The sequence below is a fragment of the Protobothrops mucrosquamatus genome, unplaced genomic scaffold (assembly GCF_001527695.2).
Source record: "Protobothrops mucrosquamatus isolate PMUCROS unplaced genomic scaffold, P.Mucros_1.0 scaffold2, whole genome shotgun sequence".
NCBI lineage: Eukaryota > Metazoa > Chordata > Lepidosauria > Squamata > Viperidae > Protobothrops > Protobothrops mucrosquamatus.
Window position 1 is genome coordinate 1,200,387 of NW_015386389.1, and position 26,809 is coordinate 1,227,195.

The following is a 26,809-nucleotide window of genomic DNA, read 5'->3' on the forward strand; positions in this document are numbered from 1 at the left end:
GAGATCCCCCATGACTATAAGCCTGGGGGTCTCCACCGCCACCGCGGCTATCACGTCAGCTAGCTCAGGCAGGGCCGTTGACACATAGCAGGGGGCCAGGTATATTATCAACAGGCCCACTTGCACCCCTTGCCCCCACTTCACAAGAAGGGACTCAACACCGTCTATCTGAGGCACAGTGGTCTCCCTTGGACATAAAATCTCCCTTATAACGAATCTGGCTTCCCCATTTGACTTTGCTTGTCCGAAGGTCACAAAAGGGGATGACATGACCCTGGGACACTGCAACCGTCCTAAATACATGCCAGTTGCCAAGCATCTGAATTTTGGTCACATAACGGGGATGCTGCAAAGGCCGTAACTGTGAAAAATGGTCATAAGTCACTTTTTTCAGTGCCGTTGTAAATGAAAATGGTCACTAAATTAACTGTTGTAAGTCGAGGACTACCTTTATACATTAGATGTATAAGAAGAAAAGTGGAAGCGGTCAAAAATGGTGAGTAGAGTCTTGACCTGCTACAGTGTTATGTTCCTAAATTATAAAGAAATAATTTCAGTAATTAATTTTTCACTAATTAATAATTACTGTCTATCATCTCTCTCTCTCAATCTTTCTCCCATATATAATGTCATGTATCATATATTCTAGAATGAAATAAAGGCTGTGAAAATATTTACAGACCCTTCACATCCTGGACATAAACTGTTTCAACTTCTTCCCTCAAGCAGATGCTATAAAGCAATGGTGGCGAACCTATGGCACAGGTGCCAGAGGCGGCACTCGGAGCCCTCTCTGTGGGCACACGTGTCATTGCCCCAGCCTTGCTTCCCCCCACGACCCCCTCCTCTCCAGCAGCCCCCCTGAAGGAGAGTCGCCCCCGAACATGGCCCACACGGAGCAGCGCAGCCAAGGACATGGCAGCCAGGCAGCGTAGACAAGACTCTGCCCTGACACCCCATCATGTAGTTGATGCTGCAGGGCACAGGCAGAGGGTGTGGCCACCATAGCGCTGCTGGGATGCCTGGCTGATCTGCAGCAGGCCCTGGAGGTGATGAGTGGTCCTGTGGGCAGGTGGGGCAGGGGATGGGGGGCAGAGCAGGGGCGGGGCAGGGGGGTGGAGCAGGGGCAGGGCCAGTTTTTGGGCACTCGGTCTCTAAAAGGTTCGCCATCACTGCTATAAAGCATCCCACACAAAAACAACCAGACAGAAAGTTTTTTCCCTCCATGCCATCACTCTGTTAAATAACTATTTCCCACAACACTGTCAATGCCCTGGGATGTCAGACCACTTAATAGGGCTGTATTACTTATTATCCTCATCTGTCCTATTACCTATTTCCTTAGATTCTTATACCTATAACTTCTTGTTGTGTCTCATGATTTATATTGCTTTTGTTTAGTATCCTATTACAATTTATGTTGATTGCTTTTGTTTAGTATCCTATGATTTATGTTGATTGCTTTAGTATCTTATGACTTATCACTGAATGTTGTATCTGTGATTTACGTTTTTATGATTATGATTATCACCTGTTGCTTGTATGTACAGAGAGCTTATGCACTGGAGACAAATTCCTTGTGTGTCCAATAGCACTTGGCAAATCTATCTATCTATCTATCTGTACATATCCACTCCGGGCCACCCCAACGATGCCCTTGACGTGATGACCCGGTGTCTGGAGGCCGTGAGGGTCTGGATGGGGAGGAACTGACTCAGGCTCAACCCGTCCAAGACCGAGTGGCTGTGGTTACCGGCGCCGCGGCATAGTCAGCTGATTCCATCGCTGACTATAGGGGGCGAAACTTTGGCCCCCTCGGAGAGGGTACGCAACTTGGGTGTCCTCCTGGATTCGCGGCTGACGCTGGAAGACCAGTTGTCGGCCGTGACCAGGGGGGCGTTTTATCAGGTNCGCTCCATGGCATCGGACCCGGATACCTTCGAGACCGCCTCCTGCCGCAGATTACCTCCCATCGACCTGTACGCTCCCACAGAGTGGGTCTCCTCAGGGTGCCGTCGGCCAGACAGTGCCGGCTGGTGACCCCAAGGGGGAGGGCCTTCTCTGTGGGAGCTCCCACCCTCTGGAATGAACTGCCCCCAGAGATCAGGGTTATCCCTGATCTCCCTTCCTTCCGCCGCGCCCTTAAGACTTGGTTATTCCAGCTTGCAGGACTGGCCTAGGGTAATTTTTAGAGGGGTTTTAATTATATTTTAATCGGACAATATTTAAATATCTTTTTTTAATTAATTTTAAATTTGTATTGTTATTTATGTATTTTAATTGATTGTCAGCCGCCCTGAGTCCTACGAGGAGAAGGGCGGGATATAAATCCAAATAATAAATATCTATCTATCTATCTATCTATCTATCATCTATCTATCTATCTATCTATCTATCTATCTATCTATCTATCTATCTATCATCCATCTAATCTCTCTCTCTCTCTCCATCCATCTATCTATCCATCTATCGTAGTTGTGAGATGTCAAGCAATTGGAAGCCAGGAAACGGGCTAATTAGTGCTCGTTCCTGCAGATCCGTGAAGCCTGTGCGTATTTATTCATGCGTTAAGTTACACACGGGGGAAAAAGGTTTTAAAGCAAATATAGGACTTTTCAGGCGTTCAGTTTCCCCTTCGCTCTTCTTGGTTAGTCAAGCACAGTATGATTTCTAAAAGGCCAGTGTTCGCTCTTCCGGAGCAGCCCGGTGGGGGGACCCTTTATGCGGCTGCACCCTCCCTACAAGAGCAGCCACCAGAAGGGACCGTCGCCCAGCAACGGCCCTGAGGCAGCCCTCTCTCCCTCTATCTCTCTCTCTCCCCCCGCTCGCCCGCCCTACGCGTCTCCCCTGCTTCCTCCTCCCGCCGGCCTCTCCTCCTCCTCCTCCCCCTCGCCTCTTTCTCGCGAGCTTTCGCCCAACTCTCGCGACAGCCCCGCGTCGCCATCTTAGTTATTCTGGCGCGGTGGTCTCCGTAGTCGCTGCCGTCAGCGCCGCCGGGGGAAGAAGAAGAAGAAGAAGCAGAAAAAAAAAAAGCGCAAGCAGCGGCCTTGGCAAGCCGGGTTGCGCGGGCCGAGCTGCAACGGGCCGAGCTGCGAGAGCGGCGGCGTTTCCCTCGCTGCCCCGGCCGGGTTGTTGGGGGCGACCAGCTGCCCGTCCCTGCGTCCGGCCCCGCTTGCGGAGAGGAGTGTCGCGTCAACTGTCGCTGCTGGCCCCGCCCCCTTTCTTGGCTGGGGCCCCGGGCCCTCGCGGCCACCTCGGCCATTGCTGCTGCTGTTGCTCGGGGAGGCGGGGCTGGGGCCGCTCTGGATGGTGGTTAAAATGATCATAGAAAACTTCGAGGCGCTGAAATCCTGGCTCAGCAAAACCTTGGAGCCCATGTGAGTAAACCGAGCCAGCCACTCCCCTTGAGCCCCCTTATAAGGGCTCGCGTATGCGCACCCGGACACTGTGTGTGTGTGTGTGTATGTGTGTATGTGTGTATGTGTGTATGTGTATGTGTATGTAGGGGGGGGTTCCATACACGCAGTGTGGCAATCTCCGCCTCTGGAGAGCTGCTCCTACAGCCCTAAATGGCCCCTGCTTTCCAGTTGAGGAAGTTCCCCCCACTTTGTATTAAAACATGGCGATGTGTAACTCTGCCCCCCCCCCCATATCTCTCCTTTGAGATCGTGTTTCGTGGGGATGCTGCTATACGTGTAAAGAAGTGGGAAGGGGGATGCTGTGCAGGGAGGGTTTAGATAGCCCACCGCTCGGTCCTCTGTGACAACCTTATTCAGTTCATTCAAAGCTTTAACCCGCCTACGTCGAAATTAAACGGTGCCAGATTAATGCATGGATTGGAACCGTGCAAAAGAAATCTTTAGCGCTGCTACTTCAGTATGTTTGTCATTGAGTGATTTTTATGAGGCTCTGAAGTGACCAGGGAAGCCAGTAACTCTGCAGGATACGCCAAAATGGAAATAAAAGGAACACTGGGAAAGCCAGATGAAAAAAAACAAAACATGCAGATCGACTTAGGTTTTATCTCAAACTCTTCCCCTATTACCACAGTGCCAGCAAAAACCCAAAACTTAATGCAGTTTCGCAAATGAAAAGTGGCAAAAACCTAGTTGTAATGGAAATCAAGCAGGACCATGGTGTCAAAACTATAGAAAACATTGGGTAATCGCTTTGAAATAACAATAAATGATATGATTCCTTTGAACCAAGCCTGCTTCTGACGCTTAGATAATCCAGTTGCTTCACTCCTGGATCATCTAAGTGTCAGAAGCAGGCTTGTTCAAAGGAATTATATCATTTATTGCTATTTCAAAGCATGCAGTTATCCAGTGTTTGACACCGTGGTCCTGCTTGATTTCCATTACAAGTAGGTTTTTGCTGCTTCTCAGTTGTGCAACTGAGTTAGTTTGCAAAGATCCATGTTGCTATCAATACATAGAAATAATCTTCAAAATAGCAATAAATGACTTTTTGCCTGATATAATTCCTTTGATCAAGCCTGCTGCTTCTGACACTTAGATGATCCAGGAGTGAAGCAACTGTGTCATTCTTTTGGGTTTTTGCTGGCATTGTGGTAATAAGGAAAAAGTTTGAGACAAAGCATAAGTCAATCTGCATGTTTTGCTTTTTCACCTGGTTTTCCTAGTGTTCCTTTTATTCTATTTTGGTATATCCTGCAGAATTACTGGTTCCCTGGTAACTTCAGAGCCTCATAAAACCACTCCATGACAAACATACTGGAGTACCAGCTATAGAGATTTCTTTCTATATGACTAGGAAACATAATATGTGTAAAACTGGTTCTTGTTAAAGTGGAATCTGGATTGATATATGGCTCCAGGAAGGATTTTTTAAGAACCAGCTTAAGTAGATAATTAATTCAATTATTTACTTCTTCCTTTGGTTCTTTAATTAATAAGACTCAGAGCAAAATCTGATTTTGTACAATTATTTGGCATAGTTTTCAACAGCAGCGTTTAACTGAAGTTACTATTATCTTGAATAATGCAGGGTCTTTTTGAACCTTGAAGACAATTACTCTATACAAGTGTGAGATCAAAGTCTAAAATTCATTTCATCGAAAATATTTTCACAGCATTCAGAGACTCATATGCAAGAATACAAGGTGTAATATGCAGTAAAGGATGGTGCAGACTTTTGTTATGCTAATGGATATTTCTCCCATTTTAATTTAACTGCTGCACAAAAGCTAGGTGGAAGAAAAATTGTTGGATTAATGTTCATTCTACTGTTTTGGGAAACTGAACTATAGATGCTTTTTGATATGCTGTTATACTTTATATAGATACAGTTTATGCAAACTATCAATGAAGTTTAGAAGACTTAATATTCTGCTCAACTTGTGAACTGATTTTTCCTCCATTCCCAAAAATCTTGTTTCAGCATCAGAGAGTAGCTATCACAGATAAAACGTAATACTAGGGATGGGGTATTTTTCTTGAGAAAACCATAACTTTACATAAATAGAAGTTATATATGCCCTAGTTGAGCTTGTAAAGGTGATACTGACGTTGGAATCAATATTAGATTATGAGGGTACTAGAAAACCGCTTACCATTTTACCCATTATTGCAGTAGCAAGGTACTAGAATAGGAAAATGCATAAATTTTGGCAAGTGTACACGCATTATTTTTCCTTTCAAGAGCCATAGGCCTTATGTGTAGTAGAATTTGCATATAATGGAACAACTTCAAGCAATGGAGTTGCATATGCAGAATGAGTTCTAATCCAGCCTATTTTTTATTTCATTGGAAATTTGCATTAGTGTAATGTTAGTATATATTTTCTTGATAGAGGAACATTCAAAACATGACTTCTCTCCTCCTTGCATTAATATTTTGATATATACGTAATTTTTGACTTCTAGCCACAATTGAGCCCAAAATTTCTGTTGCAAAGCAAGATAGTTGTTAAACGAATTTTGCCTCGTTTTTACGACCTTTCTTGCCACAGTTGTTAAATGAATCACTGTAGTTGTTAAGATAATAATACAGTTGCTAAGTGAATCTGGCTTCCCCATTGACTTTGCTTGGCAGAAGCTCACAAAACCTGATCATTTAACCCTAGGACACTGCTAGATATATGCCAAACGTACGAATTTGGATCAAATGACCATTGGGATGCTGCAATGGTCATAAGTGTAAAAAACAGTCATAAGTCACTTTTTCAATGCTGTTGTAACTTCAAACTTCAAACAGTCACTAAATAATGGTTGTAAGTCATGGACTATCTGTACAGCAGTTGCGTCTTCTTCAGAACTCATTTTAGTACATGACTTGATTACACTTTGGGGGGGTGCATATATGTGAATTTATTTAAGCTTTAATTTGCTTATTATATTCTCTCTGTGCATGCGTGTGCATGTATATTAAGGTGACTTTTATGTACCACTCATGTTGAGATGACTTTTTTTGTTACTAATCTTTCTTCACAACTCTTTGTGAAGAACAATGGCTGCCCTAATCCCATTTATCTTTTCAGTAGGCTGGAGGATTTCTTCATACAGCAGTAAATCAGCTACACTTACTGCAAAAATAAGTTTTGATGTATCATTCTGAATAACCTTTCCTATTGTTTTCTATCTTTCTCCCAAGCTGGAAATGTCCCTGGAGATATTATCCATGCAGACTGGGCAAACAGTTTTAGCGTTGTTACAAGTGTTGATTTACTGCACTGCTCCTTTGGGGGTGTTTCATTTATATCTGATTTGAACTTGTTGCTTTGCCTTTTCTCAAATTATTTTTTTAGGATTTTAAAGTAACTACCTATTTTCGCGTTGTGTTCTTTACACATCATTTATTAATACTGGATAATTGAACATTTTATCATATATTGACATTGTGGAAACATAAGCTCATTAAAATACAGTGTTCTTTATGCTTGTTAAATACCCTGGGATTTTATAAACCATTATAAAGGGAATATGAGTAAGACGATGCTTTAATTGTAACTCCTTGTATCATCTTTGGCAAATAAGAGTGGTACAGTATAAGTGAAATTATAACAAAGAAAGGAAAGGCCAGCAACCTTGGAATCAAAATTTTGCTAAAAATATGAGAACAATTAAGAAAAAACAGGGAAACATCAAAGATGAGAGTATAGCACACAAAAAAGTACTTACGAATAATATCTAGAGATCTCCCAAAGTATCAGTAACAGAATTGAAATTGAGAATGAGAGGCAAGGTTTCTAAATGAAATTCCCATTTTTAGAAAATATTTTATATACTCCCAAGATTGCTGTTAAGATCAAATCCTTTTAGCTTTTAGTTATTTGGAGGTTTTAGCAGTGGAGCACAGCTATTGTTGACTGAAAATTGATATACTATTGCAGCTTCATGGAGCAGTGAGGGAAAAAAATAGTCAGATCAACCAAATCAACTCTAGGGATCAGTAGGGTGTCAGATGTTGCTGCCAGATAGTCTTATAACAGCTTTTACGTTTATGAGGCGATTGTACGGCTGATCCATTCAGAAGAATTCTTGGATGCTTTGGGATCCCTGAAATAAGAATAACCAATCATTACTAACTGGATTGATTCCTTGATATTGCCAAATTTATACTTAATATTATCAGAAATATAACCAGTGTGCAGGCCAGAAAAATGGGTACAACTATGGCAATTACCGTAGAGCCAGGAATTGAAGTGTGCAGCTATTACCTATTTTGTTTCTTTCTGCAGTTCTTTATTCATTTTGTTAAGATTAACAAGTTGTCAATGAAGAAATGAGGAAACTTTACATGTAAATGAATTTTTGGATATGGATTTATTTCTTACATTAGGAGTAAAGATATTTTCATACATCTCAGTTCATAAACATCAGAACTTGTTTTGTTTTTAAACATTTCATACAGGTTCATTCATACACATCAATTCATAAACTTCAGAACTTAATAGAGCAACATCCTGTGCTTGCTAAGCCCCAGTTGGTTGCAGCTTAGATGATGGACCTCCAGATCCTGTGAATTACGATATCCAGTATATCCAAGTTTGGTGTAGTGCACGGGTAGGCAACCTTGGCTCTTTTATGATTCGTGGACTTCAACTCCCAGAATTCCTGAGCCAGCCATGCTGAGGGGAAAGGGAGAGGTTTCCAAGCTGAGCCATGCTGGCTCAGGAATTCTGGGAGTTGAAGTCCACGAGTCATAAAAGAGCCAAGGTTGTCTACCTCTGGTGTACTGGTTAAGGCAGTGGTTCTCAACCTTTTTAATGCCACGACCCCAACCGGTCATAAGTCGAGTACTAAACCGGTCGTAAGTCAAGGACTAAACCGGTCGTAAGTCGAGGACTAAACCGGTCATAAGTCGAGGACTGCCCAACCGGTCGTAAGTCGAGGACTTTCCCTGCCCGGGAGCGCCACACATGCGTGGTTCCGCCCCCTGTGCCGGCCGAGGCGTAGCTGGCAAGCGGCAGAGACAGAGCAGGCCGACCACCAGCTGGCCCAGCCCAAGGTAAGGCACCCGCCGAGGTAAGGCAGCCCAAGGTAAGGCACCCGCCAGAAAAGGGAAAAAAATGGCGGACAGCCTTGCTTGGCGACCCCCGTGAAATGGTCGATCGACCCCAAATGGGGTCCCGACCCACAGGTTGAGAACCACTGGGTTAAGGCATCAGGCTAGAAATAGGGAGACTTGGGAGACTATGAGTTCTAGTCCCACCTTAGGCACAAAGCCAACTGGGAGACTTTGGGGTAGTGATTTTCGCTCAGACTTAAGAAGGAGGCAGTGGCAAGCCACTTCTGAAAAACCTTGCTTAGAAAACTGCAGGACTTGTCCAAGTAGTTTGTGAGAATTGGACATGATTGAATGAAAGGAGGGGGGAAAAAAAGCTAGTGATAGAAAATGTTGGAAGCTGTAGTTCAGGAAGACTTGAAGGACTATAAGTTTTATCAATATGGTTAGTTAAAATTATATCTGTAATTGAAAGACGCTTAAATTTCAAGTTATTTTATGAGGCTTTTTCAAATAATGTAAGAGTTTAGGTTTGAAAAAAGAAAATTGCCTTTCAAAATTATCCCTACAGTCTAATTACCCAGGTTGGAATTTATCAGACACTATCTTACTTTTGACAGAGTTCATATTAGAAATGAAATAAACTGCAGGTATTAGTTTTAAGGAGTAGGTAGTACGACGTCAGAAAATGAAGTCATTTACAAACTAAAAGTAAATCTTACCTGATATTTTCCTTTATTTTCAGCTGAAATCAGTCTTGTATTCCATGCTATGGTTAGCTGTACTTATAGCTTTGACTCATTTCATTTAAAATTCAATCTGAAAATAAAGAATGTATTAATAATTTATTTGCATTATAATGTGCAAAATATATATCAGAAAATTGGACCCACACCAATAAAAGCTTTTACTTGCTTTTTAAAAAAAATTAACATAAAAACTTTAAGATCTATAAGCTTCTGTTCTGTGGTTCTTAATTCAACTCCAAATTAAAGGAGAAAAAGCCCTGAAGCACATTTATATCACTTAGATATAGAAGGAATTTATACTAAAACCCTGTGTTAAATGTTTAACATAAATCTTGTGTTAAATATTGCTTCTTTGTTATAACTGCTTTTTGCTGAAAGGATATGCTTCAGGAGATATCACTAAAGTATTGTAAAGTTAATTTTTAATTTAGAAGAACATGCAGTCTTCCAGAACTCTCTGATATATTTGAAAATGCTTCCATTTTTGGGAAATCACCTTTGAAGTTTGCTTTGTTAATGTTAGTGGGTTGATGAAATCCTTGTAATGTAGATTGAGAACATTATGTTACTCAGTTGGAGCATTAATATAAAACAAGATTGTTGAACCTAAACTAAGTATTATTGTAATCATTCCATCAACATTTGAAGAAGTTTTTGATTAGGAAAAATATCTGGAGATACTATATTCTCAGAAGGCTAAACTCCTTTTCATCATGATTACAGAAATTCTGTGCTGCCTTTCAAATTTACATTACTTGGATTAAAAAAACCCCTCTCTCTAATTGAATTGTTCTTTGGTGTGTATTTCTGGGGAGGGGCACTTTTGATGAAATCTTTTATTTTTAGAACTAATGCTATTTTTCTTTCTGCTCCTTTAAATGTTTACTCACTGTAGCTACAGAAATAATTGATAGATATATAATGATAATACATATTGGTAGAATAAATTCTATAATAGTGCTCAATTGAAAGGAATTCATTTTTTTTAGAAAAGTGTTAGGGATAGGAAAAGTAACCTGTCTCTGTATATATTTGGAATAAAAGTCAACACAAGTAGGGAATAGCTAGGAATTATGTTATGACTATAAATTAAATCTGATTTGGTAGATATAGTATGCATAAAATAAAACATTACATGCATGGGGTATGTTAGACATAATCTTATTACCTCAAAACGCGATTGAAAAATTCCTTTATTAATTAATTGTGTTCTTCATTTATAGATGTGATGCGGATCCATCAGCCCTTGCTAAGTATGTTCTTGCCTTGGTGAAAAAAGATAAAAGTGAGAAAGAACTTAAAGCACTCTGTGTGGATCAACTGGATGTATTTCTTCAGAAGGGTAAGTTCTTGTAAATTTAAAGCTTCAGGACCTAATTTCAAATTCTAATCTCATTTAGATTTAATCCATTTGATTTTAATTATAATTTGGAAATGATTTTACCAATGCCTCCATTCCCCATAAAAATATAAAACTATAGTATGACCTATAACATAAACTTTGACTGACTGATGTTTGAACGCTGCTCTTGCAAATAAGTTCACCATAAGGTTTTCTTTTGGATTCTCAAATAATATGTTTTGAAAAGTTATAGATAACTGCCTAAAATAAAATAATCAAACAACTTTCAGGCAATTAGTATGTCTTCCTTCCTTCCCTCTTTCCACCTCTGAGCATTCTAAAAGGTAGCTTTGGCTTGAAAACATCATTGCCTAAGTCAGGGCTTTTCAACCTCTTCACCCATTGTACCACTTTTAGGATATGGCAATATCAGAGTACCACCAGTCGCCTAGCAAGGTGTCAAAAACTTGATGAACAAAAGAAAAAAAGTAAAAAAGTGATAAAGTACAGGTAGTCCTCGACTTACAACAGTTCGCTTAGTGACTGTTCGAAGTTACAGTGGCACTGAAAAAAGTGCCCCCCAAGCCACAGCCGAGCAAGACACCTGCCTGCCTGCGCTCTTCCTCCTGTCCGAGGTTTTCATTGTTGTGAGCATTTCTGTTGAGGATTGGCAGCGGGAGTGGGGTGTGGGTATTTGGTTTTTATTCCCCCCGTCTGCCGGGTGGTTGCAGTAAGTTTTGGTCACTTCACATGACCCTGGGACACACCGTGAACGTCATAAATATGAATCAGTTGCCAAGCATCTGAATGTAAATCACAAGACCCTGGAGATGCTGCAACATTCCAGCTGATTGGCGCTTCTTCTGGGCCCAGCTGGAGCCTGGCGCTGATCCTGGCGCTTCCGCTGAGCCTTGACATCCCTACAGCTCCAGCCGTCTCTCGCTCAGGCTTGTGCAGTGCTGCTACCAGTTCAGCTCATTCCCCTCCTGCGCTACCACTTTTCTAGGATGGTCGCATACCACCTGCCAGGTGTCAGTGTACAACAGGTGGTACCCGTACCACTGGTTGAAAAGCCCTGGCCTAAGTAGCTGAATGTGTTGTTGTTGTTATTATTATTATTGTGTCATTACCACAAGCATCTAGTGTCTCATTGCAGAACCAACATAAACTTATGTATGTATGTGTGTTTCCAAAGCTGGAAATCCTAGAATTGGTTCTGTGGAAATAGAATTGTCCAAATAATGATAAAGTACAAAAATGTTAATATTTCAATAATAATAGCCCTTAAGAATGTTTCTTAAGTTGCAAGTTATGTACTGTATACTGTTTGGGTTTCATTTCAGAGACGCAGATATTTGTAGAAAAATTATTTGATGCCGTGAATAGCAAGAGCTACCTACCTCCACCCGAGCTGCCATCTTCAGGAAGCCTGAAATCAGACTTCTTTCAGCATCAAGAAAAAGAAGCAAAAAAAGAAGAGGTAATAATCAGCCGTATCTTATCTTAAGCTTATGTCCTACAGGTAGACCTCGACGTATGACCACAATCGAACCCAGAATTTTTGTTGCCAAGCAAGATAGATGTTAAGTTAGAGTTTTGTTCCATTTCTATGACTTTTGCTGCCACAGTTGCTAAGCGAATCACTGCAGTTGTTAAGTTAGGAACACAGTTGTTAAGTGAATCTGGTTTGTCAGAAGGTTGCAAAAGGTTGTCACATGACCCCCCGGGACACTGCAACTCTCATAAATACATGCCAGTTGCCAGATGTCCGAATTTTGATCACATAACTAAGGGATGCTGCAACAGTGAGTGAAAAACGGCCATTAATTATTTTTTTTTCAGTGCCATTGTAACTTCAAATGATCACTAAAATGGTTGTAAAAGGTCTATCTGTATCTTGTAACCTGATCTACATATTTCATTGCTGCTCTTACTTTAGCACATACGAACGGCAGTTTGTTAAAACTATGATATTTCTGATGAATGTCTTCTAGACTTCAATCATAGTTCTGACAACATAGATGATAGCGATATAAAACTTAAAATATATCAGATTATGTAATACTATGAGAAACAGGTGGTAAGGGATTCCTAATAGAGCAGAGTAGCACAAAATCTTGCTCATATTTTATTTTTAAGTTACTGTTGTGATATGGTATTTTCTGTAGGATAAATAAGTTAGGATGTGCAAAGATTTGTGAGCAAACCTTGGAGAACTTTGTAAAGTTCACTCATATTTATACTTATTTATACTTTATTTATTTGACCAAGTGTGGTTAGACACACAAGGAATTTATCTCTGCTACTGTCATTTTAACTTTCTTTCATTTGGTTGTTAGAAAAACAATCTGTTTCATATTCTTTTTTTATCAAGGTAATTAAGGAAGAAGAACGAGAGAAAAAATTCTCTAGAAGGCTTAATCATAGTCCTCCTCAGTCAAGTTCACGATATCGAGACACCAGGTAACACCTATTTTTTTCATTCTTGAAGTTGATAAATGTTTCTGATTTTTAGGACACTCGTATAAATGCTGAGACATTGGTTATGTCAATATCACAAGGTTTACAGAGGTACAAATGAACAAGTGTCTGTGCAGAATGTATTTTAAACAAAATTTAAAAATCAGAATGTTTTGTTTTGAAGTTACTTTCTTAATAAACATACAATAAACATACAAGCAAGTGCATACAATAAACATACAAGCAAGTGCATTTCATGAAATATAACTTATACACAAGTTGGCCAGTACTGTATATGTTAAGAGCCATTCAGGCACTAAACTTGCACTAAAATTGCAAAATAAGAAAAGAAAGTAACATTGTTACTTTTATTATTTTGTCATAGACAATATATAGTGCTTTTGTATATCTATCTATCTATCTATCTGTCTATCTGTCTATCATCTATCCATCCATCCATCCATCCATCCATCCATCCATCCATCTGCATTGGACTGGTAATTAGGAGTGTTTATAACTCATCAGCCTGAAAATGGAACATTGTAAACAACTTACGTGTGGAAGACCTTCAACCACTCTTGGTTTGAAGGATTTACTTCCAGAAATTGCTGAACCCTCACTGCTATAGAATGTTCTAGAACTGGAATGGAATATTCTAGAGTTGTCTGGAAAATTCCATTCCCAAGTTGATGAATTTTGCATTTTTACCAGTTTTGGTTAAATATTTCTGCTATTGTTGATATAAATAGCCTTTAAATATATGAATTTTCCATTTAGAATATAAAATGTATTCTTATAAAGTTTTCTTGTCCACAATATTTAGAAGCAGGGATGAAAGGAAGAAAGACGAGCGTTCTCGCAAGAGAGATTATGATCGGAATCCTCCACGAAGAGAGTCCTATAGAGACCGCTACAATAGAAGAAGGGGAAGGAGCCGAAGCTACAGTAGGAGCCGTAGTCGAAGCTGGAGTAAAGAAAGGCTGCGGGACAGAGATAGAGATAGAAGTAGGAGTCGCACTAGAAGTAGAACAAGAAGCAGAGGTAACCAATAACCCTAAGTATTAATGTGCCTAGTGTGTGCTTCATTTAAATAAATATAATTATAGAAGTAGCATGTAGGGAGGTTCATTCAGACATTCTTTGCCCTTTCTTTGAGAAATGGACCACGTTTTTGCTTTTTAGCTTTCCCTTACATCAGGGGTGTCAAACTCAATTTCATTGAGGGCCGCATCAGCATTGCAGTTGCTCTCGGGGGGTCGGGTGGGTGTGGCCAGGGAGGGTGCGGCCTACTGGGTGGGCATGGATGGAGTGGGTGTGGCATACTGGATGGGCATGGATGGAGTGGGTGTGGCCTATGGGTGGGCATGGCCAGCTCTACATCGTTCGCGTCAAGGGTGCCTGTGGGGGCCTGGGCAGGAGTGGGACAGATCTGAGGGTCTCTGGCGAAGGGGTTGGGACCAGGGCAAGCGCCAAGACATGGTCCATTTCTTCATTCCTCACAAAGGGTGACACCTCCCCAACATGCACCCAGGGGGCGGGGCTGACACGGCAGGGGCTGGTTCCTCGCTGTTTCTGGACGGCCTTGTGGAGCTAAGACTGAATGCGTTTCAGCATAGATGGCCACCACAAAATTGTACATTGACTGCCGGCCGGCCTGGGCCAGGGCCAAGGCAGCGGGGGCCATTCCCTCACTGTTTCCAGGATGGCTTCGCGGGCCACATGAAACCACTTCGCGGGCCGCATCCGGCCCCCGGGCCTTGTGTTTGACATGTCTGCCTTACATGCTTTTTCTGTATCCTGCAAATTACAAATACAATGGAATTATCTGAAAGTCCAACATGTATTTGACTGCCCTGTCTTCTGGCCCCATTGTCCAGAGCACTGTGATGGAATGTTGTCTGGATGCACTCTGTTCCGGGAATCCAGACAACATTCTGGATTTCCACAGTCACTCCTTCCCAGAAAAGCAGATAACATCCCATCACAAGCATTCTGTTGCCGTAATTAAAAACATCTGTCTATCTCAGGACAAAATGTGCAGTTTTCAAATTAATTCAAGGCTATGGATGCCCACGGAAAAGAATTCATACAGATTTTAGAATTTATTATATTATTTGAAAAGTTCACTGGCTTATTGTCTCTTTTTATTGCATAAATTAGATTTTGAAGGGTTTCTTTTGTGAGAATTGATTAGCCTGCATAGTGATTGATGTCTTGCTTATGTTATCCTGTCACCTTCCACAGTTCTCAAATATTCTTTTATAGAAAGAGATCTGGTGAAGCCGAAGTATGACATGGACAGAACAGAACCGTTGGAGAATAATTACACAGCGGTTTCTTCTGTAACAAACATTTCATCCGCTCACTATCCTGTCCCTACGCTAAGTAGCACCATAACTGTCATTGCTCCTGCTCATCATGGAAATAGTACTACTGAAAGTTGGTCAGAATTTCATGAAGAACAGTTGGACCACAATTCCTATGGAAGGCCTCCACTACCAAAGAAACGGTGCAGAGACTATGATGGTAAGGCCAGAAAATTTGACCCAAATATTAAAGATAAGATAATAATGCATGTACAAGTTTTAGTTCTCGACTTACAACCAGAGTTGAGCCGAACATTTGTTAAGTGAGTTTTGTCCCATTTTACGACCTTTCTTGCCACAGTTAAGTGAATAACTGCAGTTGTTAAGTTAGTAACACCGTTGTTAAGTGAATCTGACTTGCCCATGGACTTTGGTTGTCAGAAGATTGCAAAAGGTGATCGTCACAGCAACCGTCATAAATATGAGGCAATTGCCAAGCATCTGAATTTTGATCACGTGACCACGGGAATGCTGCAACTGTCGTAAGTGTGAGAAACGGTCATAGGTCACTTTTTTCAGTGCCGTTGTGACTTCGAACGATCAGTAGACTGTTGTAAGTTGAGGACTACCTGTATTACTTTTATATTTGTACTTTTTTTTTATACTTGAACCCCATAGAAATTAATGCTCAAAGATCTTAAATATTCCCATTAGATGATTTTGTCTTTAGTATTTTATATACTACTAGCTGTACCCGGCCACGCGTTGCTGTGGCTCAGTCTGGTAAAAGCGTGTGTTGCTTTTACGTCCAACAGATGGCGCTGTTTTTCAAAAACATGTTTTTACCTGTCACAGGTGTGACATCTATATAATATAGGTATATAAAAACACGCACGTATTCGAATGCAACGTTGTGTCAAAATTTCAAAGCAATCGGTGAAGAACTTTCATAGATTTAAGATTTTGAACAAACGAACATTTACATTTTTATTTATATAGATTGTGTAACGGTATCAAAGCATAAAAGCTCATTTCATTGTAATGTATTCGGCTATTGCATAGCTACATTCTTAATGCTTATTAAGAATGCTACACAGTTTCAGAATGCTGCACGCTTTCCTAATTTTATCTTGCTTTGGCTTTTCAGAGAAAGGCTTTTGTATGAGAGGAGATATGTGTCCCTTTGATCATGGAAGTGACCCTGTAGTTGTAGAAGATGTGAACCTTCCAGGCATTCTGCCTTTTCCAGCGCAGCCTCCGGTTGTTGAAGGACCTCCTCCTCCAGGACTTCCGCCTCCACCACCTATTCTTACTCCTCCTCCTGTAAATCTTAGACCGCCTGTCCCACCTCCAGGCCCTTTACCACCTAGTCTTCCACCTGTTACAGGTAGGTTCTCTTAATTGTAAATCGATGACTGGCTGCAAACATCAGACACTGTGTGTCCAGATAAGAGTTTACCAGTCAAGGTTGGGGTTTGGTTGAAATGACTCCTAGTCAATTCTAAAATGTGTGCAATAAGATCTGCTTTCTCTAAAATACGGTAGTGGAGAAGCATGGATCTCACTTGTCTTAATGGAGACTTGCCAAAGCCAGCGTAGCACTTCTGAAATTTACCCATCGGATTTCTGGATGCCCAGCTCTCCTAATGCCATGGTTAGAAAGGAAATATAATAGTTATTTTTTTCCTGAGACTAGATGTGTTTGTACATGGATGGGTGAGAGGGTCTATATCTTACATTGTGCCTTAAGGAGAGGATGAGTCTGATCAGTTCATTTTCTGATTTATATGTGTTTCATTGGTGCTGGACTGCTGTAGAGGCAAGGGACTAATTAAGAACATTAATCCTAGGCACCACTCTTTAAACTTTACTTTTCAGGGAAGTTGTAGATCTTCAGTTTTAGAGAATCCTATAGGGTTCAGGCCAGGTCATGAGATTGAAATAATATTGTTCTGCTGAATCACTTTAGTCAGGACCTGAATTGAAGGTAGCATGTTTCTCCAGTCCTCTTAATATTGCAGGTCAACCTGGTTCAGGAAACCTTAACAACAGCGAAACCATCCCCATGTCACCTTGTGGTTAGATTTCTACAATTGATTTTTTTGTGGATTGTGTTTGAAGACAACTTGGAAATACTTAGTTGGTCAAGAAGAGCTAAATTCAGCCCTGTAACACCTGCGGTGGGGCATCCATAAAACATCTTAAGTTGACTCTTTGCCTCCTGAGTAATAGAATGCCTTGAGTGTCCCAGGCTTTTGGAAATTTCTTTACCGTTCCCTGTTTATTATCCTTTTGGAACCTAATGATATTTCAGCTACTTCGGCTACGGAAGATTATTTAGTACTAATTGCTCCTAGCTTTATGAATGTATTTTTCTTAGGGTTTTTTTTTAATTGCCTTATTTGCACAGAATTTGGCAGTCTATAAAATGTGTGAAATAAATAGATAAATAAATACTCCTACTCTACATTATATAACCATTTTCTCCAAACCACGCACATTTTCATTATGATGATATATAGAAGGAGATATCTTTTTAGATATGCACGTTCCAGATGAAACTTTAAAGAATTAAAATTTGACTGATTGCAAAGCACACTTCAGTGGTGTTTCCTTTAGTTACAGTTCTAACACTTGTATTATGAAATAGTTGTACAGCTGGCAACAAGTTGGAATTTGCAATGAGAATAATTTGTAGTCAGAACTGCTGCAACTAGTTTTTTTTTCTTTTCCACATTTTACATTAAAAAGGAAATAATTGTTTTATGGTGCACCAACATGATACAACAGGTTATTTCCCCTAGTGATTGCAGACAGGTTTTCTTGATAAATGTTTTATATCTCTCCTGAAACTACTGCCATCCCAAAGAAACAAAACATGTTAGCCATTACTTATTTTATACTGCTACCTATATACTGCTAAAACTTCCATTTCTGATTGTTTGTAACCTTTAATTTGGCAATAATAAACATCATAGGACAACAATCAAGATACTTCAAATGGGCTAACTTACAAAATGCATCCAAAGCCTAGGACCTACGACATTTGTGGAATTGAAATTTGTCAGACCTCTGGTTGCTTCAGTGCTGTCATGCCTGGCCAGTTGTGTTTGGATAGTAGTTATTAACAATGCTCCCTGCCAGCTTCCTGCAAGGCAAGCCAATGGGGAAGTTGACAGGGAATTCAGAAATTGTTCCCATTCCCACTGCTGTTGAGTCAATTCCTGGTTCATTTGGTTTCTTTGTGTAGGTAAGGAAATAGCCCTGAAATGAAGACCCAGCATGGGTTATCTTAGCCTATTTTTGAAGATGCAGAAGATTTTCAAAGACAAGATGTACAGATCTTTTATTCTGTGCGGTATGTGGTTGCTTTTCCCTCCCATTTTTATAATTCCATTGTTTTTTCTTTTTGGTAGGACCACCACCTCCACTACCACCTTTGCAGCCCTCTGGAATGGATGCCCCCCCAAATTCTGCTACCAGCTCTGTTCCTACAGTTGTAACAACGGGTATTCATCACCAACCACCACCTGTCCCACCCCCTCTCTTCCCAGGTGTAGTACTGGATATATATATTTTTTTACCAATGAAAGGGGAAAAGTGATTTCTACACATGATGTGTAGTGGAGTATTAGAATATTGGAAAAAAACAAAGTCATGTGAGGAGTATTCCGCCCTCGTTGGATGGGACTTCCTCAGCGGTCCCTCTCTTCCACAATCTTTTCCCTGTTATTTGATCCCAAATTATCCCCAAGCTTTTAGAGATTTTCAATTTATGGAGGGAGGTAAAACATTTGGGACTGATTGTTGTACCTTCATTGAATGCCATCAGATAGAGTTTACTTTTAAAAAAAAGGCATTTGTGAGTGGCAAAAAGGATAATTCTAGCTAGCCAAAATAGTGCGCACTCTATGTTTTTAATAAGGCTGTGTGTGGGATGTAGTTTCATAGTCAAACACAAAATCAGAAGAATTCCAGACTTATTGGAGCATTAAATGTATTTTTCCCTCCAAAGGTCAGAACCTTTTGAAATTAAGAAAGCTCCCAAATGAGTTTATTATATATATTACAAAATTTAAACAAAAAATGTTTTCAAATATTTTGGGGGTTTAAAAAAAGTATGAAAAAAAGTTATTTTGAGTTCTAATTCTGATTTGATTCAGTATAAACTATATTAAACCTATATCTATGATTGAGGTTTGAAAAGTTGATTTGCGCACAGCTTTTACCATACTTCTGTTTAGTAGGATAATAATTCACTCTTTCAAAATTAATTCAGTTTAATTCAAAATTATTCAGCTTAGAAATCCAGCTACTTTTGCCTATGTGAGAAATAATCTTTCCCCCCCCTAAATCACATTGCTGATATGAATCATTTAAAGGTTGATTTGCATTCCTGTAGTATATGGTTTAAATTTCTCTATACTTGTATAATTAGATAATATATATATTTTTGCCAGAAACATACGACACAGATGGTTACAATCCTGAAGCACCAAGTATAACCAGCACTTCAAGACCCATGTATAGACACAGAGTCCATGCCCAAAGACCAAATTTGATAGGACTTACCTCAGGTGATATGGACCTGCCACCAAGAGGTAATATGAAAAATGTCTTGCTTTAAAATGTAAATGGGTAGTATCATATGATTTTAGAAGAACTTAAGTTTATTCTATTCACCAAGGCTTGTACCTCCTACGAAATGCTCACCTTTATGTTATTCCATTTTACTAATTGGGAATCATGGTAGGAACAGAAGTTGCAAGGATCATTTTCTAGTGCTGCCATCCTTCTCGTAATTACATTTTTCCCAGTCCAATAAGCATGTGTTTGCAAGGCGTAAAGAGTTAATGAAAAAATAATCCATTTATCCTGTACTCTCTATTGGAACTGTGCACCTTTTTAATCAGTTGGTGTTGGAAGTTCCTAATCAGTTGAACAGTGGGGAAATGATGCAAGGCACCACAGATTTGTAATTAGCTGTATAAGTGGGTAAAAAGTAATGCGTTTGCTTTAGGTTTAATTCAGGTCTTATTATTTAACCTTTTTTCCCATTCCTCGTCACTTTTATCATAAAACATTTGAAATAATAGATGTGTTTTGCCTTGTTTAAAACAAACTCAGACTAACAGGCACAGTGGTTTCATGAATACCCACCTGCTAGGCATTTTTTCTCTGTGTTACTTCAGTTCTAAATTATTACAACTCAACTGTGCTACTCCCAAGAGTTTTCGAGCTGTCTAGAAAATGATTAAAATACCTACAGTAAATCCAATTAAAAACACCTATTGTCCAATAGAAGAGAAAAGCAAACACAATGGATCAGAAACATATGCCAACATATTAAATCATGTATGTGCATCGATGACCACTTTTAAGTTAGAAATACTCTATGAAGGAGCCTAGTTTCTAACACTTTCCTAATTACAATCTAATTTCCACTGGGTGGCTATTCCAAAAAGCTAATGCTGCTACTGAAAAGTTAGAATTTTTTAGCTGCAGTTCTTCCCAGAAGTGGGAAGCTATTTGTCTTTTCTTGCTTGATGATCAGGAATACATGGGGATTAGGATAAGTGTGAAAAAGAGATTAGCAGAAACTTGTTTGAATTTCTTTGGTGAGTCTAAATCAAGATTCAAAGGAAAAAGGGAAAGAAATGCCCATGCAAATAATTCAGACAGAATGTTATGCCCTGGGAGACTCTCCTGATCTTATATTAACTCTTCATTACTTCTTTATAAGATGCCCTTTTCCCAAAGAAATTCCTCTTTTGGGCTTCAGGTCGCAAGTCATCTGCTAAACGTCTACAGTTGAAAAGAAATTATATTTTCTAAGCAGTGTAGTCTGCAGTTGTCCTTTGGGGTTACTTGCATTTCCTTTTGAAGCATGTGGTTTTAGTATATCTTGGACCAACACCGAATCAAAGGAACCTGGATCTAAAGAAGTCCTGCATTTTAATATACTGCGAAAATGTAGTAAGTCGGTTGAGGGTAATCGGGAGAGATAACTCTACTATGAAATGCACAAACACCCTTTAAAAATTAATCTGTGTACTCTTTTCTTCCTCTAGAAAAACCTCCCAATAAAAGCAGTATGAGGATTGTAGTGGATTCAGAATCCCGGAAGAGAACTATTGGTGCAGGTGATGGACTTGCAGCAAAGAAGAATTGGTTTGACAAGTAAGCAGTTGTTAGCTCCGTTGACAGCAAAGTCAACAGAGTAATGAAGAATCAACTGTCATGCCCTCTGCTGCTCAAAGGACCTTTCCTCTTAATCTCCCTCCCACGCAGTTTGATTTAAAAGTGGAATTTAGATAGTGTACAAAAATATTGTCTATGCCTGATTTAAAGTTTGACGGTCAAAAAAAAGTGAAAGTAGCTGCAGCAACAACGTAATCTAAATCTACCCCTTTGTATGTGTTTCTAACATCATGTATTCGTGTAAAACAGCCAGGCTTTGCAACCATTATCTTGGCTTTTTTTGATGGATACTGTGGACATTGTAGATTCAGATCAAATAAGCGACACTTTGAATTATTTTTATATGGGCCCCGTAAGAACACTTGTCTGTATACCTGTATTAAAAGATAATCACGTTATCATGTAAGTATCACTTGAGTAATATAGGCATTTCCATTGCATGAAAGCATGTAAAAATACTGCTTTCCAAATTAGGAACATTTTTAACAATAACAGACTTGGAAGGGACTTGGAGGTATTCTAGTCCAACCCCCTCCTCAAGCAAGAAACCCTACACCATTTCAGACAAATGGTTGTCCAATCTGTTCTTGAAAACCTCCAGTGTTGGGAGCACCCATACCTTTCAGAGAAAACTCATTCCACTGATTACTTGTTCTCAATGTTAGGAAATTTCTGCTTAGTTCTAGTTCAGTGATGGCGAACCTTTTAGAGACTGAGTGCCCAAACTGCAACCCAAAACCCACTTATGCATCGTCGGGTGTCGGGTGGGTATGGCCCATTGGCTGGGTGTGGCCAATTGGGTGGGCGTGGCCCATTGGGTGGGCGTGGCTGCAGTGGTAACGGCAGACTGGGTGGGACTAAAAAGTTCAATCAATCAATTCCAACTTTGCAAGATCTTTTTTTTTCCCTGCGAGAAGTTGAAATTGACTGACTGAACCTTTTTTTTTTTCCACATGGCGGCGGAGGCCTAAAGTGAAAAGGTTTTATAAAACCCAGCTGAAGGCCTAGGACTAGGGCGACGGCGCACGTGCCCACAGAGAGGGCTCTGAGTGCCACCTCTTGCACCCGTGCCATAGGTTTGCCACCACTGTTCTAGTTGCTTCTCTCCTTGATTAGTTTTTATCCAGTTTTAATATGCATGTCAACAACTTCCTCATTCCACGTGGAATTAATATTAGTTATTCAATTTGCAATATACATTAATATACTACAAGGTTAAATCTTTAACAAGATTTTTAAATAAGCACTGTACAGGTTTCTGTAGAGGAAAATATGGGAATCTAGAGGAATGTTACTCATTTACGATCATGAATATATGATATATAGGCATATATTATAGAGGTTGGCATGTAATGATGAATTGATCTTTGGTTTTCCCTACTTGGGTAGCTGCCAATACTGGTGATATTGAAGCTTTTCTTGTTCCACAACAGTGTTAAAAATAGATGCTTCCTGAAATTTAGTTTTAGATTATCATTTAATTCAGGATTTTAACTATTCTCTTGTGAATTGATTTTCTATTAGTAACTTTAAGTGTTTGATTCTTTTTTTTTTTCAGACAAAATTTTAATAGAACAAGCAGTCCGGCTTTCCAGAAGAAGATGCAATTTGGGAATGAAAACACAAAACTTGAACTGAGGAGAGTTCCTCCAGAACTTAATAATATTAGCAAACTAAATGAACACTTCAGCAAATTTGGAAATTTAGTGAATTTGCAGGTAGGCGATATTGTAAACCTTTTACTGTATTAAAATAATATATTAGAAATTATCTGCCAGTCGGAACATGGATCATGACGGTGCCCTGAAAATTTAGCATGGATGTATCATCTGTTTAAACACAAGTTAAATATTGTCATGGAGTTACCCTAAGGCAGGTGTAGGCAACCTTGGCTCTTTTATGACTCGTGGACTTCAATTCCCAGAATTCCTGAGCCAGCCATGCTGAGGGGAAAGGGAGAGGTTAGTATTCCACATTTCTTTGCAATTGTCGCTACAATTGCATGGGATTAATGGGAATTTGAATTCCAAACATTTGAAAGACATTAGATTGCCTATCTTTGTGTTTGTAAAGTGGCACAGATACTATTTCTTAAATAAAAACAATATAATAATAATATAATAATAATAATAATAATAATAAACGCCAATCAATTCGAATGTTCAATTGACAGGTTCACGTCTAATGAAAATAATAATAATAATAATAATAATAATAATAATAATAATAATAATAATAATAATAATAATAATAATAATAGATGATGATAGAGTTGGAAGGGACCTTGGAGGTCTTCTAGTCCAACCCCCTGCTCAGGCAGGAAACACTATACTATTTCAGACAAATAGCTGTCCAGTCTATTCTTAAAAACTTCCAGTGTTGGAGCATTCACTGCTTCTGGAGGCAGGTTGTTCCATTGGTTAATTGTTCTAATTGTCAGGAAATTTCTCCTTAGTTTTAGGTTGCTTCTCTCTTTGATTAGTTTCCATCCGTTGCTTTTTGTTCTGCCTTCAGGCACTTTGGAGAATAGCTTGACTCCCTCTTCTTTGTGGCAGCCCCTGAGATATTGTCACTCCAAGACCTTCTCTTCATTAGCTATAAGCTATACAGATAGTCCTCAATTTATAACAGTTCATTTCGTCACTGGTAAAATGGCACTGGAAAAACTGACTTATGGCAGTTTTCACACTTACAACTATTACAGCATCCCCATGGTCACATGATCAGCGTTCAAATGCTTGGCAACTGGCATGTATTTATGACAGTTGCAATGCCCTGGGGTTATGTCATCACCTTTTGCGACCTTCTGATGAGCAAAGTCAACAGGGAAACCAAATTCACTTAACAACTGTGTTACTAACTTAACAACTGCAATGATTCACTTAATTGTGGCAAGAAAGGTTGTAAAATGGGGCAAAACTCACTTAACAACTGCCTCACTTAGCAACAAAACTTTGGGCTCAATTGTGGTCGTAAGTTGAGGACTACCTGTATTATAATTTGCTGTACTGCAGTTCAAAAAAAATAAAAATAAAAGGATCATTTTGCCAGGCCTTCTCCTAAATATTTGTGTATTGGGATATTTGGATCAGTTTATAGCCAGTTAAAAGTCTTTATGATTTGGGGTTGGGTTTCTTTTTAGACTTAAAAACGTGCAAGAAAACTCGGATCTGTTTATGCCAAAACATGCTCAGCAAAATACACAGAAGTATACATTCTGAATAACTATATTCTTCTATATTCTTTTCCACTTTCCTGACTAGAAATTTCAAATTAGATCAGGTTGTTCTAAACATTTTATTTTATGAGATTTCTAGTAAAATCTACTTGAACTCTTGAGTGGATTATTTTCTTTTTCTTTTTTTCAAATTAAGTAAATAGAAAAAGACAAAATGCACAAAATTATAAAAGAAAAGAACACTAAAAAAGAAACAAAAATATAAAGGGTGTCTATTCATGTAAATACATGTATATAAAGCATTACAGTAAATATTTCAATGGTTGGGAGCCAGATTCTTGAGATCTTTCATAACTCGTATATATTGATTAACTCTGCAAATGAAGTCTCGATTAATTTGATAAATAGAAACTCAATGTCTTTTAGCAGATTTCATGCTACTTCAGAACATTTAGAATAGTAGTAATCATTGGATACCATTTGTTCATGCAAATAATATTCATTATTTGCCAAGGACAGTGATGCTACTGAATGATAATTATAGGTCCATATGCTCTTGTTTCTAATGTGTAGGTCAGGGGTAGGCAACCTTGGCTCTTTTATGACTCATGGACTTCAACTCCCAGAATTCCTGAGCCAGCATGGCTAAGCATGGAAACCTCTCCCTTTCCCCTCAGCATGGCTGGCTCAGGAATTCTGGGAGTTGAAGTCCACGAGTCATAAAAGAGCCAAGGTTGCCTATCCCTGGTGTAGGTTATCATTTTCCACAGATAACGATTATAGTTCTATGTCAACCCTTTGAGATTGGCCTGGTCAGGAAATAGGCAATGCAATGACTGCTGGAGCTCTCCTTTATTGCTATAGGAGATAATAACAGAATTCCTTTTGCCACACCTTATTCCAAACAGAATCAAGGTGGGATAATCCTGAGTCTCTTTCTAATTTTCAGGACTGGGTTGTTGTTTATTTTTTTTTCTGAATGACATTCCTAAAGAGTCTTATGCTCCTTTGAGAAGACTCTCTCTGCATTTCTCTACATTTGTGTTTGCCTTTCCTTGAAAATCATAGGTTGCCTACCAGGGAGATCCAGAAGGTGCCCTCATCCAGTTTGCTACCCACGAGGAGGCTAAAAAAGCCATATCGAGTACAGAAGCAGTCTTAAATAATCGATTTATCAAAGTCTATTGGCATAGAGAAGGCAGTACTCCCCCAATTACAACTTCAGTGCAGAAGGTAAAAGAATAAAATGTGGTTAATGTGGATGGCTCTTTTAAGCTAAATATCTACTTTAGTGGGGGGGGGGGTTTAAGGAAGAAGTTTGAATCTTGAATTTTCCAAATCAGTACTAAGAAATAAAGGTTTTTTTTTATTTTGATTATTTTGCTTATATCAATATAGATCAGTTAAATATTTCATTTTACGTATTTGGGGTTTTTTTGCTGTAGGAAAATGAGTCAGTCAGAGCTGATAGTACTTGATTATTCTCTTTTTAAGATGTTCTTTATCTTCCTAGTTTCATTTTGAAAAATAATACTGTGCACATTTCAAAAGTAATTCAGAGTTCTTCCAGTCTTATACCGAAAACATCTTTGCTATTAAAGAATTCCCCATCCCCGCAGGCTTATATATGAGCCTGACAAAGATGATGGGATTGCTTTATTTAATGAATGTTAGAAAGATGTTTCATGAGGTTCAACCACCTCTGTAGAATACGTTTTTAAGCATGCGTGGCTCTAAAAATAGTGTTTTTAAGCTTTGAGTATGTTTTTTGTGATAATCTGCAACACTCATCCCCTGATCCCTCTCTGAAGTATTACACAGAATTATATAATTACTTATTGGAAAGATAATCTGAGAATATTAATAAATTCATACAAAAATTGTTAGCATAAATATTTTATTTTATTTATTTATTTATATTTATTTATTTATATTTGAATTTATATCCCGCCCTTCTCCCGTAGGACTCAGGGCGGCTGACAATCTATTTAAAATACATACAAAACAATACAAATTTAAAATTAATTAAAAAGAATATTAAATATTTGTCGAATTTAAAATATAATTAAAACCCCCCTAAAAATTACCCTAGGCCAGTCCTGCA

General features: G+C 39.2%; 1 protein-coding gene across 1 annotated transcript in view; it reads left to right on the plus strand.

The window, feature by feature from the left end:
• The first annotated feature begins 3,305 nt into the window (after positions 1-3,305).
• The window catches only part of RBM26 (RNA binding motif protein 26), a 42,927-nt gene continuing 19,423 nt past the window's right edge, over positions 3,306-26,809 (plus strand). Inside the window, exons 1-12 of the mRNA XM_015832339.1 lie at positions 3,306-3,377; positions 10,442-10,560; positions 11,904-12,040; positions 12,935-13,023; positions 13,844-14,061; positions 15,286-15,546; positions 16,474-16,713; positions 18,743-18,880; positions 19,787-19,927; positions 21,398-21,506; positions 23,086-23,245; positions 25,774-25,938. Coding sequence (XP_015687825.1) covers positions 3,307-3,377; positions 10,442-10,560; positions 11,904-12,040; positions 12,935-13,023; positions 13,844-14,061; positions 15,286-15,546; positions 16,474-16,713; positions 18,743-18,880; positions 19,787-19,927; positions 21,398-21,506; positions 23,086-23,245; positions 25,774-25,938 — 1,848 coding nt within the window. The 5' untranslated portion in view covers position 3,306. The remainder of the gene's footprint in view (positions 3,378-10,441; positions 10,561-11,903; positions 12,041-12,934; positions 13,024-13,843; positions 14,062-15,285; positions 15,547-16,473; positions 16,714-18,742; positions 18,881-19,786; positions 19,928-21,397; positions 21,507-23,085; positions 23,246-25,773; positions 25,939-26,809) is intronic.